Source organism: Gastrolobium bilobum, unplaced genomic scaffold (genome assembly GCF_033153095.1).
Source record: "Gastrolobium bilobum isolate Gb01-03AN ecotype WA unplaced genomic scaffold, APGP_CSIRO_Gbil_v1 utg111814, whole genome shotgun sequence".
In the NCBI taxonomy this organism is placed as follows: domain Eukaryota; kingdom Viridiplantae; phylum Streptophyta; class Magnoliopsida; order Fabales; family Fabaceae; genus Gastrolobium; species Gastrolobium bilobum.
In genome coordinates this window covers 36,552-56,621 of record NW_026896239.1, presented here as the reverse complement: position 1 = coordinate 56,621, position 20,070 = coordinate 36,552, and the positions used below count along the sequence as shown (strand labels likewise).

The following is a 20,070-nucleotide window of genomic DNA, read 5'->3' as shown; positions in this document are numbered from 1 at the left end:
CTTAGACTGGTTCCCATAGTTTGTGAACAATATCTTCAAGAACATGATAGACATGGTATAATTTGTACACAAATGATAGTGTAACTCAGTGATTAAGTTTTTGGCTTGCATATCTAATTTCTAAGCTGAGAGTAGGACATTGTAAATGAGAAATGGGGGCCAAAGGCTATGAAATTTTTCTGTGGGCTCACTGCTCTCCTAACTTTTCATAATGGTATATACTATGGGTAACTTTTTGTTGTAACTTTTCAGTGACTTTTGATTTATTTTTTCCTTTTCATTGTGTGCGACAATGTTAATGGTTGTCAAAAGCGGATGATTCACAACATCAGTTGTATGATTTGATTTGAGTCAATGGGTGAACGATTCAGATCAACGATTGAATTGCTGGCTGGCCTTAATTGCACCATGAATTTAGTATTGCATAATCTAGTGCAGAAAGAAATGTACGAAGATTGCGTTGCCACTGTAATTATTTGGGTAATGCGGGTCGCGATGTCCGGTTGTGTATGACCCAATGCGACCTGAAGGTCAAGGACACATGATTTTTTTTTTAAATAAAGGGTAAAGTAGAACAGTGTGTTTTGGCCTTGCTGTGTACTCAAATTACACTTGGATGGTACATTTCGTGATACCATTATCAACAGCACTATTTTTTAAGTGTGGGATTCTGAGACCCAAGAAAGCTTATTTTTTTATTCCTCTTTCTCTGAAATAAAGTCTTGACACTCCCAAAGACCATAGTATTTTTGGACTTGGTTACTTATGTGTTATTAGTTTTTTATTTATTATCTTACATCTGAATTGATGGCGACACTCAATTATGACTTTCTGACGTAAGACTTTGTTTTTTTATTCATACATTGAGCAGTGTACATAATATATTATTTATGTGATATATTTGGAGCTATTTTTTATTGTGTTTCTGAATCTTACGATTTGATATGATTTCTAATTCATGATTCAAAAGTAACTTGGCGATTCATGATTTGAATTGTGATTTGATAACCTTGGTGTGTCCTTTTATTATATTAAAGTAAATCACATGATTCAATGTTTTTCCGTTATGTATATTTATTTACCTTTTTTTTTTTTGGGCACAGAAGCAGTGCAGGAAGCGAGGGACAATCACCAGGAAGCAGCTGTCTTTGTAAGTATGCATGCTTCACATATGTTGTCTGCTGTTTTCATAGGAATAATTTTTTGGGTGTGATTTTATTTTTCCATCATGCTATGAAAAATAATTTGGGTGTTCCTTTGTTTAATGACAATGTCTTAATATTATACCAAATCTACTGCAATATATGTGTTCATGCTAAAGAAATTATATTAATTTTTATGCCTCTTATTTATTTTTTGTCTTCCAACCTATCTAGGTGTATATTGTATCTTCGATGTAGTTAAGGACACTTTAAGGGTCAACATATTCATTTTGTAGTGTCATATTGCATTCGAAGATATGTTTAGTTAGCACAATTCGTGCTTTGATACCCTCCACAAGGGTTCTTTTGGGGCATTCAACTTAAAGCGGAAACATTCATTTGTAGTGTCATATTGCATTCCAAGATAGGTTTAGTTAGCACAATTCGTTCTTTAGGACCCTCCACAAGGGTTCTTTTGGGGCATTCAACTTTAAGGGGAAACATATTCATTTGTAGTGTCATATTGCATTCAAGATGTGCTTAGTTTGAACAATTCATTCTTTAGGGCCCTCCATAAAGGTTCTTTTGGGGCATTCAACAAATGGGGGTTGAATGAATTTCTGCCTTCTGCATAAGGTTAAAACCTGTACTGAAGATCAATAGAATTATTTATAGACTTGAACTTGTGAACTTCCTTCCTGAAAACAACTTGTTTAAAACTGGGTATGGCATTTTAGTATAAATGCTTCATAAGGAATTAGGTTTTCATGGAATGATTCGGTTGCACTGGACAGTACTTTCCTAGTGTGTTGAAATACATTGTAGCACGTCTGGTTGGGTTTTGCTTTTTATTCTTGTAGATCACTGGGCATGAGATTAAGTGAACTCAAAGTGTATATATTTGGAATGAGTGAAGTGGTAATCTGCTGGTTAATTTGGTGTTTATTCTTTGACATTGCGTCTTTATGATGAGCAACACAGTTATTTCATTATTAAATGAATTATTGCTGAGTACATGGGAATATGTGCATGGAGTTTTTATAGTGTGTAAGGATTTGCAATGTATATAAAATTGTGCATAGTGGAACACAATGATTTGGAAACTATCCTCCACAAGAATTTGCTATTTCAATATCAATATATATGGCTGAGCCAAGTTTTGGTCTTATGTTGTTTTAAGATTATATAAACCTGATTTAAAAAAAATGGGAAATTATGATGGTTAGGTATGAAAGTAAAATGGCCTTGAAGGCCGTAGCATGTGAGAGGGAAAAACAAAATTTTTCATATGCGGAATTACACATGCAATCAAGAATCATGCTTTATGGCATGTGATGTTACCTTTGTTTGTGAGTTCAAAACTCCAAGACTATCAGTGTTAGGTTTGAAGGGTTCAAACCCTCTAACGTTGATCCACACGACCCACGTCAAGATGCAAGAACGCTTTCTTGAAAGCCACCAATTGACCACCACAGAGAGGCTTGCTATGCGCTCAACAGGTGAAGAAGGAGGCTAGGTATATGTGTTTAGAAGAGTGAAGTCTCCAGCATGAAAACTTCACAAGAGTGGGAATGGTATATAGAAGAATTGGCTAGGTTCTTTTGAAAAACCTTAAGGAGGAACTCACCAACTAGGCGCACAAGAGAGGGAGAGAATTAGTGTATCAAATCAGAATTTTTACTTTACTTATAATGAAAGTGGCGCACAAGTGAGTGAGACAAAGGTGGAGTTGTTGCAATTCAAAAATACCAACAACCTCCGCTTTGAATCCTCATAAGACTAGGTCTTTATCTAGTCAAAATTCTGAACCAATGCTCATCATATGACCACCAATTGATGCACCCTTATTCAGCCCAAAAAGGGTCCAGATACATTTGAGCTGTTGCATTCAAGTTTGAACCAACTAGCTCACTGATTCTCTCAACAACCAAATCTGATTGGAGCTTGTTGGTTTGACAAGATGACAATCAACTCCCACCAAAATGGCGCCCCAAATCAGCCCTTGGAGATCTCCATAGATCTTCTCTTGATACAAGGGATTTGTTCCAACAAGATCTCATCTTATCCTTTTGTTATGAAACAACTTTTCATAGCCAATTCAAATTCGAATTCAAACATTTAAATTCAAACGTCCAAACATTTAAATTCAAAATTCAAATTTTAAAATTCAAATTTTAAAATTCAAATTTCAAATTCAAAATTCGAATTTCAAAATTCAAATCCAAAATTCAAATTCAAAATTTAAAATTTAAATATTTGATAATTAATTTAACTAATTAAATTAATTAGTAATGTCTTGGACCATCCAAGCCCATTAACAATACCATGCGCCCTCTCCCTTCTAAGTGGGCTTCCAAACTTCATCTTGGGCTAACAACCATTATTAGGCCCAATATCTTTAATCAATGTTGTTAAAACGTAGAGTCTACGCTGAAACGGTAGGGGGAAGCAAAAACGTAAAATCGAGAAACGTAAACGAAACGTAAGAGTTTACTACGTACCAAAAAACTAAAATATATCGAATATATATATAACCAAAACACACCAATACATAAGTCATCACAAATTTAAGTGCAAATACTAAAAGAAATAAAAATTAAGTTCAAACTCAGTCATCATAATACATATTAAAATCAAAACACCTAGGTAATAAAATCATAAAAGATATCACCATGCACTCCGTTTCATTGTCAACAATAAAATTGAAATCTTCCTATTTCTTTACTGGAATAAAATTCTCAGTGGTTACATAAAGTGAAACGTACGTGTAAATTAAATTTGGATCATTTTTAATAATAAAACAATAAAACATTGTTTAGATTTGAATTAAAATTAAATACTTCTACTTTCAACAATATTTATAAAAATTAAATACAGTCAAATATTTCTACTTTCAATAATATCAAATACTTTTGGAAAATTCAATATTTCTTTTATTATAAGTAAAAAACTAGATCTGTATTAAAATTAAAAAATAAAAATTATAAAATTATAAAAATTCAATATTCAACTATATCAGTATGAAAGGATGGTGGCGTGTTAGATTTGAAGAGGATATATCACCAATCTGTTTAAAAAAACTCGGTAGTCGGTACTGTACGAAAGCAAAAAAGGAGCAAAGAAAAATGAGCAGCAATTTTATAGGAGAACTAAAGAAGCAAGAAGCAAGGATGAAGAAGTATGTGCTCTGAAGAAGAAACAAGAAGAAGAATACCTCGCTTTTATAAGATAACCGAAGAAGCAGTGATTTTTTTTTGGTTTTTTGGGGGAAGAAGCAAGCAAGCAGCAGCTACGCGTACAAACTCAGCAACAACAATGCGTACACGATGGTAGGGTTTTTTTTTTAAGTTGGGGGATGACGTGATTTGACAAAAGTACCCCTATTTTTTTTTTAAAAAAAAACTGAGTCAACTCGGTAAACTCTAGTTGACTCGCCGTTTCAACCGTTTCAACCCAAAATCCGTTTCAACTCCCGTTTTGACACGTTTTTGGTCATAAATACGTAAAAACGGTACGTTTCTACGTTTCGACACTATTTTTTAACAACACTGCCTTCAATGCTATATCATCATGACATTAAGGTGTTAGTGTGTGACCCATTAGATCCAACATAGCCACTGACATAATTGGGCTCGGGCCCAACAAGCCCACAACCCATTTAATGACAACACAGAGCACTAGCAATGCTTTGTTGCCCCAGAGCTAGTTAGATTAATGACTTGATCATCCTATTACACATATTTGGTTGCCGTATGTATTTCTTTTCGTCTCGGTTACCTTCCCATAAAACCTAGGGTAAGGAAGCGTATCAACCCTTGCGGTTTAGGGTAAGCTTTATTCGAAATAGGGAATCTTCAATTTACTGACTCTAAAGGCAGATCATCTCATAATCTCTTTTACTATGCATAGATTCCCGAGTCACTGTAAATGTCATCCCGATTTCTCCGGTTTACAGATAACCTAATCTCTCACAGAGATTTGACGAATTCCTTCAGCTTATCACCCTAGCCCTGTGCTCTTTCAGGACAAGCCCAACAGTATACCTATGAGTCTCCATGTTTCAGCAGACGAGGTATACAGTCAAAGCATGCCTTCTAGAATACAGTCTAGGTAATAACTTCTGGTCTAAGGAAAGACATACCCAAATATAAAGAGACTACTCTAATGATACTCTCTGTGAGATTTCCTCATAGAGTCTTTTTTGTGGGTCTGTTCAGTGCGAGCTATACTCTTATAGATCCACTCACGACTTTAGCTAAGACATCTCTATATCTGTAGCTATGAGGTTTTTACCTTGCATCCGAATACAAGTAGATAAGTCGTGCTAGTCTTACCCGAGATCACTGATCCCCATTCTCAGTGTCGCTAGATTAGGAACATAAAATTAGGAATAAATATCCAGTATCCTTGAATCCTCATGATCGTGATGTCATCACAGATACTCAAGAGATACCTATTTTACTCCAAGGGGTTTATCCAGTTACTCATATAAAATATTAACAGTAATATTGAGACAAAATATGAAACAGGATAAATAGTGCTTTTATTTATTTGCAACAATACAAAGGTCCACATATGTCCTATTCTAAATAAAAGATTGTCTCTAGGACATCCATATACTGACAAGCTCCCACTTGGCCTAGAGCCAATCAGACCTAAGTCATATACCCGAAGCCTCATAATGACTATCATGTTTTCTCTGAGAAACAACCTTTGTCAGAGAATCAGCTAGGTTATCATCTGTGGGAATATAATCCATCTTTACATCCATCCTATCAATGATTTCTCTAATCAGGTGATATCTGCGGAGAACGTGCTTAGATCTTTGATGAGAACTAGGTTCCTTTGACTGCGCAGTGGCTCCGGTGTTGTCGCAAAGTTACTGTATGGGCTCATCCACGCTTGGAACCACCCTTAGTTCATATATGAACTTCTTGATCCACACGGCCTCCTTAGCTGCTTCCGAAGCAGCTACATATTCAGCTTCTGTCGTTGGATCTGCTGTTGTCTCCTGCTTGGAACTCTTCCAAGATACTGCCTCACCATTTAAGGTGAATACGAACCCTGATTGTGACTTGCAGTCATCTTTGTCACTCTGAAAGCTGGCATCAGTGAACCCTTTCACTGTTAGCTCATCAACCCCACCATAGACCAGAAACGCATACTTAGTTCTTCTTAAGTATTTAAGGATGGTCTTGATTGCTGTCCAGTGACCCTCTCCAGGGTCCGATTGGTATCTGCTCGTAATGCTCAAAGCATATGAGACATCTGGTCTCGTACATATCTTGGCATACATGATGGATCCAATAGCCGAAGCATATGGAATTCCACTCATGCGATCCTTCTCAGGCGTTGACTTAGGACACATTGCCTTTGAAAGATGTACCACATGACTGACGAGAAGAAAACCCCTTTTCGACCCCTCCATGCTAAACCTCTTTAGTATTTAAGGATGGTCTTGACTGCTGTCCAGTGACCCTCTCCAGGGTCCGATTGGTATCTGCTCGTAATGCTCAAAGCATATGAGACATCTGGTCTCGTACATATCATGGCATACATGATGGATCCAATAGCCGAAGCATATGGAATTCCACTCATGCGATCCTTCTCAGGCTGTGACTTAGGACACAGCCTTTGAAAGATGTACCACATGACTGACGGGAAGAAAACTCCTTTTCGACCCTTCCATGCTAAACCTCTTTAGCATCTTGTCAACATACGTGGATTGAGATAAACCCAGCAGCCTCTTGGATCTATCTCTATAGATCTTTATACCAAGTATAAAGGCCGCTTCTCCCAAATTCTTCATGGTGAAGTTTTTTGAAAGCCACTCTTTCGTTATTTGTAATGTGGGGATGTCATTTCCTATTAACAATATGTCATCTACGTAAAGTACCAGGAAGACGACATTACTCTCACTAACCTTCTTGTAAACACAAGGTTCATTCTCGTTCTTGATAAAACCGTTACTCTTAACGACTTCATCAAAACGAATATTCCAACTCCTTGATACTTGCTTTAGCCCATATATCGACCTTTGAAGTTTGCATACCATATGCTTCTGATCTTTGATTTCAAAGCCCTCAGGTTGTGTCATGTACACTTCCTCCTTCAAGAACCCACTCAAGAAGGCGGTCTGGACATCCATTTGCCAAATTTCATAGTCGTGATATGCCGCTATTGCAAGCATGATCCTAATAGATTTGATCATGGCAACAGGCGAGAAAGTCTCATCATAGTCAACTCCTTGTCTTTGACGATACCCTTTCGCAACCAACCTAGCTTTGTAGGTCTGAACGTTGCCATCTGCATCAGTCTTTCTTTTAAAGACCCATTTGTTACCGATAGGAACTATTCCTTGCGGTTTAGGAACCAAGGTCCATACCTTGTTTTGATATATCGAATCCATTTCAGATTCCATGGCTTCAAGCCATTTAGAAGAGTCAACATCCTTGACTGCCTCTTCGTAGTTACTTGGTTCATCATCCTCGACGATTTGCTGATTCTCAATCACAAACCCATACCTCTCAGGTGGATGGATGACCCTCGTTGATCTACGGAGTTGTGTGTTTACTTCTCCATTGGAGAACGTCGCCTGCGGAGCAGACTCGGGTTCCTCAATCTGTTCATGTGGTTCTTGAACTTATTCAAAATCAATCTTACTCCCACTGGCTCCTTGAGAGATCAAATCATTCTCAAGGAACTCAGCATTCTTTGACTCAAACACCTTGTGTTCATCTATGGAGTAAAAGTAGTATCCCATAGTACCTTTGGGATACCCCACAAATAGACATTTAGTACTCTTAACACTAAGCTTGTCTGATGCCAACGCTTTGACATAAGCTGGCGATCCCCATACCCTGAGGTAACTCAGGTTGGGTCTCTTATCATTCCATATCTCATATGGCGTGGTCTGAACAGATTTAGACGGTACCCTATTTAGAAGGTATGCCGCTGTGTCTTAGGCATATCCGCAAAACGATTTTGGAAGTTGAGTCTCACTCATCATAGAACTGACCATGTCTAACAAGGTCCTGTTTCTCCTTTCGGAGACACCATTTTGGTGTGGTGTGTAAGGTGCAGTAAACTGCGAGAGAATTCCATTTTCTCTCAGATAATCCTAAAACTCATGGCCCAGATATTCACCACCAAAATATGAAACAGGATAAATAGTGCTTTTATTTATTTGCAACAATACAAAGGTCCACATATGTCCTATTCTAAATAAAAGATTGTCTCTAGGACATCCATATACTAACAAGCTCCCACTTGGCCTAGAGCCAATCAAACCTAAGTCATATACCCAAAGCCTCATAATGACTATCATGTTTTCTCTGAGAAACAGCCTTTGTCAGAGAATCGGTTAGGTTATCATCTGTGGGAATATAATCCATCTTTACATCGATCCTATCAATGATTTCTCTAATCAAGTGATATCTGCGGAGCACGTGCTTAGATCTTTGATGAGAACTAGGTTCCTTTGACTGCGCAGTGGCTCCAGTGTTGTCGCAAAGCAACTGTATGGGCTCATCCACGCTTGGAACCACCCTTAGTTCATATATGAACTTCTTGATCCACACGGCCTCCTTAGCTGCTTCAGAAGCAGCTATATATTCAACTTCTGTCGTTGGATCTGCTGTTGTCTCCTGCTTGGAACTCTTCCAAGATACTGCCTCACCATTTAAGGTGAATACGAACCCTGATTGTGACTTGCAGTCATCTTTATCACTCTGAAAGCTGGCATCAGTGAACCCTTTCACTGTTAGCTCATCAACCCCACCATAGACCAGAAACGCATACTTAGTTCTTCTTAAGTATTTAAGGATGGTCTTGACTGCTGTCCAGTGACCCTCTCCAGGGTCCGATTGGTATCTGCTCGTAATGCTCAAAGCATGAGACATCTGGTCTCGTACATATCATGGCATACATGATGGATCCAATAGCCGAAGCATATGGAATTCCACTCATGCGATCCTTCTCAGGCGTTGACTTAGGACACATAGCCTTTGAAAGATGTACCACATGACTGACGGGAAGAAAACCCCTTTTCGACCCTTCCATGCTAAACCTCTTTAGCATCTTGTCAACATACGTGGATTGAGATAAACCCAGCAGCCTCTTGGATCTATCTCTATAGATCTTTATACCAAGTATAAAGGCCGCTTCTCCCAAATTCTTCATGGTGAAGTTTTTTGAAAGCCACTCTTACGTTATTTGTAATGTGGGGATGTCATTTCCTATTAACAATTTGTCATCTACATAAAGTACCAGGAAGACGACATTACTCTCACTAACCTTCTTGTAAACACAAGGTTCATCCTCGTTCTTGATAAAACCGTTACTCTTAACGACTTCATCAAAACGAATATTCCAACTCCTTGATACTTGCTTTAGCCCATATATCGACCTTTGAAGTTTGCATACCATATGCTTCTGATCTTTGATTTCAAAGCCCTCAGGTTGTGTCATGTACACTTCCTCCTTCAAGAACCCACTCAAGAAGGCGGTCTTGACATCCATTTGCCAAATTTCATAGTCGTGATATGCCGCTATTGCAAGCATGATCCTAATAGATTTGATCATGGCAACAGGCGAGAAAGTCTCATCATAGTCAACTCCTTGTCTTTGACGATACCCTTTCGCAACCAACCTAGCTTTGTAGGTCTGAACGTTGCCATCTGCATCAGTCTTTCTTTTAAAGACCCATTTGTTACCGATAGGAACTTTTCCTTGCGGTTTAGGAACCAAGGTCCATACCTTGTTTTGATATATCGAATCCATTTCAGATTCCATGGCTTCAAGCCATTTAGAAGAGTCAACATCCGTGACTGCCTCTTCGTAGTTACTTGGTTCATCATCCTCGACGATTTGCTGATTCTCAATCACAAACCCATACCTCTCAGGTGGATGGATGACCCTCGTTGATCTACGGAGTTGTGTGTTTACTTCTCCATTGGAGAACGTCGCCTGCGGAGCAGACTCGGGTTCCTCAATCTGTTCATGTGGTTCTTGAACTTATTCAAAATCAATCTTACTCCCACTGGCTCCTTGAGAGATCAAATCCTTCTCAAGGAACTCAGCATTCTTTGACTCAAACAGCTTGTGTTCATCCATGGAGTAAAAGTAGTATCCCTTAGTACCTTTGGGATACCCCACAAATAGACATTTAGTACTCTTAGCACTAAGCTTGTCTGATGCCAACGCTTTGACATAAGCTGGCGATCCCCTTACCCTGAGGTAACTCAGGTTGGGTCTCTTATCATTCCATATCTCATATGGCGTGGTCTGAACAGATTTAGACGATACCCTATTTAGAAGGTATGCCGCTGTGTCTAAGGCATATCCCCAAAACGATTTTGGAAGTTGAGTCTCACTCATCATAGAACTGACCATGTCTAACAAGGTCCTGTTTCTCCTTTCGGAGACACCATTTTGGTGTGGTGTGTAAGGTGCAGTAAACTGCGAGAGAATTTCATTTTCTCTCAGATAATCCTGCGAGATAATTCCATTTTCTCTCAGATATTCACCACCACGATCTGATTGTAATGTCTTAATCATCTTGCCACACTGTTTCTCTACTTCATTCCTAAACTCCTTGAACTTTTCAAAGGCTTCGGATTTATATCTCATTAGGTACATGTACCCAAATCTTGATTTGTCATCAGTAAAGGTGATGAAATCGGAGTATCCTTCTCTAGCCTCTATAGACATTGGCCCACAAACATCAGTGGAATCTAGGTATCCATTTGCATGCATCCTAGACAATCTTGTTTCGTTTATGGGCCCTAGTCTACAATGCCAAAGATAAGATTGATTATCTATCTTAAGTCGTTTCACGGCTATATTGAGCACTTCAGTTACCATTTCCAGAACATACAATCCATATATTAAAGAAGCAGTACCATAAACAATATCATTTGAAATGATAGAAAATGTACCATTCTTAATACTAAAAGTAAAACCATCTTGTTCTTAACAAGAAACAGAAATAATGTTTCTAGAAATGTTTGGAACTTAAAGACAATTATTCAAATGCAATAAAAGGCCCGTAGGCAAAATAAGGTCGGCATCTCCAACAGAATGAGCAGCAACCCTTGCTCCATTGCCAACGCGGAGGTCCACCTCGTTTCTCTCCAATCTCCTTGGGCTCCTAAGCACCTGCAACATATTGCAGATATGAGAACCACAACCGGTATCCAATACCCATGAGGTAGGATTAGCACAAGAATAATTTATCTCAATCATGAAAGTACCTGAGGTAGAAGCATCACCATGCTTCTTGTCCTTTACACTCTTCAGGTAGTCTGGACAATTCCTCTTTCAATGGCCTTTCTTGCCACAATGGAAGCACTCAACATCGCTTTTGTCCTTGGATGCACTCTTACCCTTCTTTTTGCCTTTCTTCTTCTTGGGTTTTCCTTTGGGTTTAAGGGAGTCTCCTTTCGCAGGCTCCTTGCTAGGCCCACCAATCAGAAGAGCATGTGTCCTATCCTTCTTGATAGACACTTCAGCAGTTGTTAACATTCTTAACAATTCAGGCAAGCTCACAAGCATCCCATGCATGTTGTAATTCATAATGAATTGACTGAAGGAAGGTGGAAACGAGGTCAGGACTAAGTTATTACTTAGCTCGGCATCCATCACGAAGCCTAGATTTCCTAGCTTCTCAATGAGCCCGATCATCTTAAGAACATGACTGCTCACAGACATGTTCTAAGACATCCTGCATGAGAACAATTCTCTAGAGGCCTCATACCTCTCATGCCTGCCTTTAATGTCCTCTCAACCCTAAGACAATAGAGGGAGCATCCTTATGCTCATGCTGCTTTTGCAGTTCAGGCGACATGGATGCCAACATGATGCAGACAGTCAACACATTGTCATTCATGTGCTGTTTGTGGGCCTCGAAATCAAATTCCGCGAACCCATCTTCCCCTTCCCTAGGAGCTACGGGTAATGCAGCATCCAGGACATAAGCTATTTTTTCGGCCCTAAGAACAATTCTGAAGTTCCGATACCAGTCCATAAAGTTTGAACCGGTCAGTTTGTTCGTATCGAGTATTGAGCGCAGTGACAGTGGATTAGTCATACTAAAAACTGAAAAAGATGTAAAGATGATTTAATTAATATATTTAGACATGTTGTATAAACAAATTATTAAAGACTTTAAATAATTTGCCCCTCCCACTATTGTATCTAAGTCAATGACCCTTCCCATTTGACTTAGGGTTAATCTACTTTTAGATTTTACCTTAGTGAGATTAAGAGTGCGATTATCTATTTTAACCTCCGTCTGTGATCGCAAGATTAATTTAAATAATGGGTTGATCCTCATCAACAGTATCTCATACCCTCTCTTAACATTAGTTTGACAACTCCTTGTCACTTAGTGGTGCATCTCATGCAACCAACCTAGCATTATTACCCTAAGCACATAAGCCCGGCTGAGTCTGCAACTTATGTCTCAGTTAAGTATTAACCAACACCCTAAGTGTCTAACACTTCTAATACTACTCTTACTCAACTAAACAGTGGGTCCCAACTGAGATGTGGAGCACCACTATGTAGAGGAGGTTCAAGTAATATTGGTGGTTGGAGGTAATCATATGTTTATAATTTATTCCTTTTTTTTGGGGTTTATTAGGTCTCATCAAACACATTTATATTATTATCATGCTAGTCGTTATCTTATGTCAAACATCTATCGGATTACACTAGTCGTAATTGGACATGCATAATAATACATACAAACGCGTTTTGTCCAATTCATGCATACTAGTCGTTCAAAACATAAAAGCATACATGCATATAAAACAGTTTTATTTGAGATGGTCATGGTGCTCGTGCATTTGTCCATCTTGCTTCTCAAGCATCGGCTCCTCGTCGTCTATACGCCACTAGCCTAATTCTCTAATTACATATAATTAAAGAAACTCCAAAACATCTTTGGAGGGACAAATAATAAAAATACAAAATTCAAAATTCAAATTACAACTCTAATTAAAATAGAGCAAAATTACACATTAATTTAAAATTTGAAATTCGAATTTCGGGCACCATGACCATCCCCTTCCAAATTGCACCTGAAAATTTAAACAGCTTGCAAGCACATAATATCAAATATTATATAAATATTTCCTCACATATATTTTGATAATTTAACAATTAAAATATCAAAACAAGAATCAAAATTCAAAAATTTTCCAATTTTCTCTTAATGGTCGAATTTTGCATCTTTATGCATAATTCAAATCTTTGTCAAATCTTTCTCAAAGATTACAAAAATTAAACCATTTATTCAACCATAACTCATATGGCCGAACCTTACATCATCATATACAAAAATTTTATTAAATAAAATCATGGAGAAAATAATGCATTTGAATATTCACATCATGGCAGAATCATATTCCCTTTTCAAAAAAAATGTTTCTTTTGAAAACTTTCACAAAGAATCAAAACAAACAAAACCCTGAGGTCATGTAGATATATGAACACCATAATCATATTAAACATGTTCATAAAAAAATCCACATGCAAAGAATTAGTCTTTAACAAAAAGACCTTTTGACCGTGCAAAAATTAATTTCACAAACAAAGTACCATCACTCGCCGATGGTAAAGCGATCGGGCTCTGATACCACTTGAAAGTAAAATGGCCTTGAAGGTCGTAGTATGTGAGAGGGAAAAACAAAATTTTTCATATGCGGAATTACACATGCAATCAAGAATCATGCTTTATGGCATGTGATGTTACCTTTGTTTATGAGTTCAAAACTCCAAGACGATCAGTGTTAGGTTTGAAGGGTTCAAACCCTCTAACGTTGATCCACACGACCCACGTCAAGATGCAAGAACGCTTTCTTGAAAGCCACTAATTGACCACCACAGAGAGGCTTGCTATGCGCTCAACAGGTGAAGAAGGAGGCTAGGTATATGTGTTTAGAAGAGTGAAGTCTCCAGCATGAAAACTTCACAAGAGTGGGAATGGTATATAGAAGAATTGGCTAGGTTCTTTTGAAAAACCTTAAGGAGGAACTCACCAACTAGGCGCACAAGAGAGGGAGAGAATTAGTGTATCAAATCAGAATTTTTACTTTACTTATAATGAAAGTGGCGCACAAGTGAGTGAGACAAAGGTGGAGTTGTTGCAATTCAAAAATACCAACAACCTCCGCTTTGAATCCTCATAAGACTAGGTCTTTATCTAGTCAAAATTCTGAACCAATGCTCATCATATGACCACCAATTGATGCGCCCCTATTCAGCCCAAAAAGGGTCCAGATACATTTGAGCTGTTGCATTCAAGTTTGAACCAACTAGCTCACTGATTCTCTCAACAACCAAATCTAATTGGAGCTTGTTGGTTTGACAAGATGACAATCATCTCTCACCAAAATGGCGCCCCAAATCAGCCCTTGGAGATCTCCATAGATCTTCTCTTGATACAAGGGATTTGTTCCAACAAGATCTCATCTTATCCTTTTATTATGAAACAACTTTTCATAGCCAATTCAAATTCGAATTCAAACATTTAAATTCAAACGTGCAAACATTTAAATTCTAAATTCAAATTCAAATTTCAAATTTTAAAATTCAAATTTCAAATTCAAAATTCGAATTTCAAAATTCAAAATTCAAATTTCAAATTTCAAATTCAAAATTCAAAATTTAAATATTTGATAATTAATTTAACTAATTAAATTAATTAGTAATGTCTTGGACCATCCAAGCCTATTAACAATACCATGCGCTCTCTCCCTCTTAAGTGGGCTTCCAAACTTCATCTTGGGCTAACAACCATTATTAGGCCCAATACCTTTAATGCTATATCGTCATGACATTAAGGTGTTAGTGTGTGACCCATTAGGTCCAACATAGCCACTGACATAAACGGGCTCGGGCCCAACAAGCCCACAACCCATTTAATGACAACACAGAGCACTAGCAATGCTTTGTTGCCCCAGAGCTAGTTAGATTAATGACTTGATCATCGTATTACACATATTTGGTTGCCGTATGTATTTCTTTTCGTCTCGGTTACCTTCCCATAAAACCTAGGGTAAGGAAGCGTATCAACCCTTGCGGCTTAGGGTATGCTTTATTCGAAATAGGGAATCTTCAATTTACTGACTCTAAAGGCAGATCATCTCATGATTTCTTTTACTATGCATAGATTTCCGAGTCCCTGTAAATGTCATCCCGATTTCTCCGGTTTACAGATAACCTAATCTCTCACAGAGATTTGACGAATTCCTTCAGCTTATCACCCTAGCCCTGTGCTCTTTCAGGACAAGCCCAACAGTATACCTATGAGTCTCCATGTGTCAGGCAGACGAGGTATACAGTCAAAGCATGCCTTCTAGAACACAGTCTAGGTAATAACTTCTGGACTAAGGAAAGACATACCCAAATATAAAGAGACTACTCTAATGATACTCTCTGTGAGATTTCCTCATAGAGTCTCTTTTGTGGGTCTGTTCAGTGCGAGCTATACCCTTATAGATCCACCCACGACTTTAGCTAAGACATCTCCATATCTGTAGCTCATGAGGTTTTTACCTTGCATCTGAATACAAGTAGATAAGTCGTGCTAGTCTTACCCGAGATCACTGATCCCCATTCCCAGTGTCTCTAGACTACGAACATAAAATTAGAAATAAATATCCAGTATCCTTGAATCCTCATGATCGTGATCTCATCACAGATACTCAAGAGATACCTATTTTACTCCAAGGTGTTTATCCAGTTACTCATATAAAATATTAACAGTAATATTGAGACAAAATATGAAACAGGATAAATAGTGCTTTTATTTATTTGCGACAATACAAAGGTCCACATATGTCCTATTCTAATTAAAAGATTGTCTCTAGGACATCCATATACTAACAAGGTAGTTATAATTTTATAAAGCTTCTCTATATAAAGAACCACTTTAACCCAAAACCTTAAGGTGTTGAGTGAGGATTTTTTAATGGTTTATATTATTGTCTAACACATTCCCTCAAGCAAGAGTCCTTTGGGCTTGAAGTGTGGATATTGCTTAGGCCCAATTTTTTTTTTTTTACTTTATGCTTATTTAATTCAACAAGTGGGGAGCGGTGAGAATCGAACTCGTGACCTTGTGGTCACTAAAGCTCTGATACCATGTAAAGAACCACTTCAATCCAAAATTTTAAGGTGTTGGGTGAGGGCTTTTTTAAATGGTTTATATTATTCTCTAACACTATTTTCCTTTTTAATTACTAAGCAACAAATAATTAATAAGAATTTTTATAAATGAGTAGTTGTTGAAAGCTGTGAAACATTATAATGATTTTACATGTTTGTAAAAGGACAAATTTTGAAAGTGCTTATCAAGACACTAGTATTTATAAAGTTCGGACAAAATGGATAACATTCACCGCAAATTCGTGAGCTGTTACTTTGATTTGGTTGTGGAACTTTACTCAACGTTGGTTGAGGTTGTTACTGATATTACTGTGCTTGATTCTTCTCTACTTATTTTCAAAGTGTTTGTTGGTAGCATATTTAAGTTAATAGTAGTAAAATGCATATTTGATGGGGCTTCTTGCAGTCCTTGTATGATAATTTTTCATGGTTAGAGCTGCACTTTTTTTTTTCTTTTGTAAGTGAAAGATTTTTTGGTCATTACTTATATAATCCATAAAGGGGGCGAACCGGAGCAGTGGTAAAGTTGTTCCTTCATGGCTGAAAGGTCATGGGTTCGAATCCAGGAAACAACCTCTTTGCAATTATGGAAGGGTAAGGCTGCGTACAAGGATTACCTCCACCCACATTTGCTAGTCGGGTTTAACGGGGATTGGTTTTTTTTTTTTTTTTTTTTTACTTATATAATCCATATGCAGATTTTTCTCTATTACGCCCCCCTTTTTTGTATTAATTTTAGTTTTTGTTGTTACTATCATCATTGTCATCTTGTTTTGGTGTTTGTAGTATGAGGAGGAACAGGTTGCAAATGAATCCTCTGGCAAGCAACAAGGAATAATAGTTGAAAGTGGTGTTCAAATTAACTGTTCAGATGGAGGTGGATTAACTGAACTGGAGAAACTACTTAAGCAGAAGACTTTCACCAGGTATGCTTTGTATGATGTGCATGTGGCATCACTATTTTTCACATTGGGTTGCTGACTCTGTAGTCCCTGCTTTTGAATATTGAATAATCTTATTTGCAGCAAATTCTTGAATGTAAATATGTAATTTCTACTTTGAGGAATGAAATTTTTTATGAAGATTTGTTATTTGTTCGCTCTTATGTGTGTGTGTGTGTATTTATAGGGTTAAATGTTTCTCATGTTACAAGAGATAAAATTATTTTCTCTGACCCCAAAACAAAGTCATATTGGTGTTGTGGGGGTTTTTTTATGTCAATTTGGTACATGTTGGGGCTGTATTAGTCATTATCATGACAATTTTTTCCCCAAACTCGAAATGACATGGTTTTAGGTATCTCATGTAAAAGGAGAAACACTTAATCCATATATACATGTTATATGTAACATGTATATATATGTATGTGATAATTTGTTGCATGTCACGTGACAAATTATAAAGGTTTGTTTAATTTTTATTACAAGGATTGTTGAACAATTATACAATTGTTTGGTTTTTAATTTAGCCCAATGTTGTCATTTGATCCATGTAGCTGAGCCCACCTGGTGGGATAATGCTTGATGGTTGTTGTTTTGTATTTTACACTTTCTGTGTAACTTATTGAAGCTTATGAAGTTCTTGTTGCAAAAATTACAATTTGCTTCTTCTAGGTATCCATATCAAGTTCATGTCATTCTATATTCTTAAACATTATTCACTCGATAAGCTTTTTGTTGACTTTGTTCATGGTAAGTGTCTATTTTTCCGCAGATCTGAGATTGATCATTTGACAACGCTTATGCGTTCAAGAACCGTGGATCCACCTGTTGGGGAAGACGGGAAGAGGACAGAAGTGGTTCCATCAGATCCAATGTTGCCTCGTGTTCAAATTGAAGAATATCCCAAAACTCCAGCACTAGAAAATGGGATTGAAAACCATCTTGTTTCAACTCCATATGTTACTTCCAGCGTACGACAATTTTATTCATACCTATCTTTGATATATAAGTTTGATTATATTTTTTGGAGTGGTCATGTATAACCATATGCTGTCCATAGGTTTCTATTGATGATGTTGCTTCACCTGCCGAGCTTGCTAAGGCTTACATGGGGAGCAGGCCTTCCAAGGTATCCCAATCAATGCTGGGCTTGCGAAATCCTCCAAGAGAGGATCCAACTCTACTAAGAAATCAGCACTTTGCTCAGAAATCCCCAGTTATGTCAATTGTGCCAAGGGCAACTACCCTTGCTCGGGTTCGTGAAAATGGCTTTGTGACCCCAAGATCTCATGGAAGATCAGCAATATATAGAATGGCTCGAACACCTTATGCCAGAGTTTATCCAATATCTACGCTCAAGGTTTGCCATTTACTAAATGGTACTTTGGATAATTCTGTTTCTAGTGTTGAGATTTTTATTGGGTTTCTCTAACTTTACAGGTATGTATACCCTTTGTTTAGAGCCAGAAAGCATATCATGATCCAGTGCATACTGAGCTGATGATGATGGATCATGATATGCTTTCTGGCTCTAAACAAAGGGTTTACATACTTGTGATTATAAGTCCTATCCTTTCAGTGTACATTCTAGAGTTCTTTTTCAGAGATATGTTCCTGGATTTCACCTTTTTTCCCTCCCCATTTTTAGCAGGCATTAAAACGTAGAAGTTCTGTATTAGATAATGATATACGATCTTTTGGTCCTATACGCCGAATGCGTCACAAGTGTAATCTTCTATCTTCTAAAGGCTTAACCTTACCTCATTCAGGCGCCCCCTTATCTATAGCTAGGAACAGAGTTGGCATTGATGCTGCTCAGCAACCTTCATCTTCCATGCAGAAGCCTATTCTGCTTGGGGAAGTTAAGCATAGGCATACGAAATTGTCAGCAGAAAATGTTGATGACACCATGCCTAGTACTAGCTTTCCTCCTTTATCTTCAAAATCTAGCGAGATGGCCTCAAAAATACTCCAGCAACTTGATACTTGGGAAGAAACAACAGGCTCCACTGCTGTGGCCGAGAAAACTACCTCTGCTACTGAAACTGATGTACAGGAGATTCCCCCAGCTTCATCTGTAGTATTGCCATCCAAAAGTTTTACAACAGATGGTTCACCTCCTGTTAGGTCTGCTGATGGATCTACATTTGGTCAGAAGGTTGATATACCAACGTCCATAAATTCGTCTATCCCTGATCCTACTTTTAAGCCAACAATGGGTGCAGTGTCAGTAGCTGCACACACAATTTTGGGTTCCGAGAAGTTTAATTCACAAAATGGATCAGTTGTTAATCCTCCCCTGTTGAACTTTGGGAATAAAGTTGTTCAGTCAACAGAGGTGACTGCTGCTGATGCTCCATCAAAGGAGTCTACTAAATCAGGTCCAATATTTGGTTTGGATAAAGTTGCATCGTCAAAGGAGCCAGGTGCTGATGCTCCGTTATTTAACTTTGGCATCAACAAAAATGTTGATTATGTTCCCCAAGTCCCATTTGCTTTCTCATCATCAGTTGGTGGTGAATCTGGTGGTCTCAAATTTGGTGCTTCTTCTGACTCAAAGATGACGAGCTCAATCAAGTTAGTGTATGTAATTTTGGCTTGTTTTAAAAACACTCTCAAAATAACCCTTTACTCATCTACATTATTTTCTAGTTTATAGATTTGTGTCTGTTCTGTTGACTTCTTTTCAGTAAAGAAAAAAGAATGTCTCTAATGAGTTATGGGAGTATATTTTTCTTTCACAATAACTTTACTTTTCCCCATGTTTGCTATAATAAGTTTGTCTTAATTTAATACTTTTCATTCTTCCCTGC

At 37.7% G+C, this 20,070-nt stretch overlaps 1 protein-coding gene across 14 annotated transcripts in view; it reads left to right on the top strand.

The window, feature by feature from the left end:
• The window catches only part of LOC133298427 (nuclear pore complex protein NUP1), a 41,928-nt gene that overhangs the window by 1,049 nt on the left and 20,809 nt on the right, over window positions 1–20,070 (top strand). For 7 of the 14 annotated variants that reach the window (XM_061497717.1, XM_061497705.1, XM_061497706.1 and 4 more), the window contains exons 2-5: window positions 1,104–1,150; window positions 17,103–17,242; window positions 18,030–18,228; window positions 18,318–18,617. In XM_061497717.1, the coding sequence (XP_061353701.1) occupies window positions 1,104–1,150; window positions 17,103–17,242; window positions 18,030–18,228; window positions 18,318–18,617 (686 nt within the window). Of the gene's footprint in view, window positions 1–1,103; window positions 1,151–4,113; window positions 4,472–16,665; window positions 17,243–18,012; window positions 18,229–18,317; window positions 18,618–18,905; window positions 19,841–20,070 lie in introns of those variants that run through there. The other 7 variants (XM_061497715.1, XM_061497713.1, XM_061497714.1 and 4 more) reach the window with 7 other exon arrangements.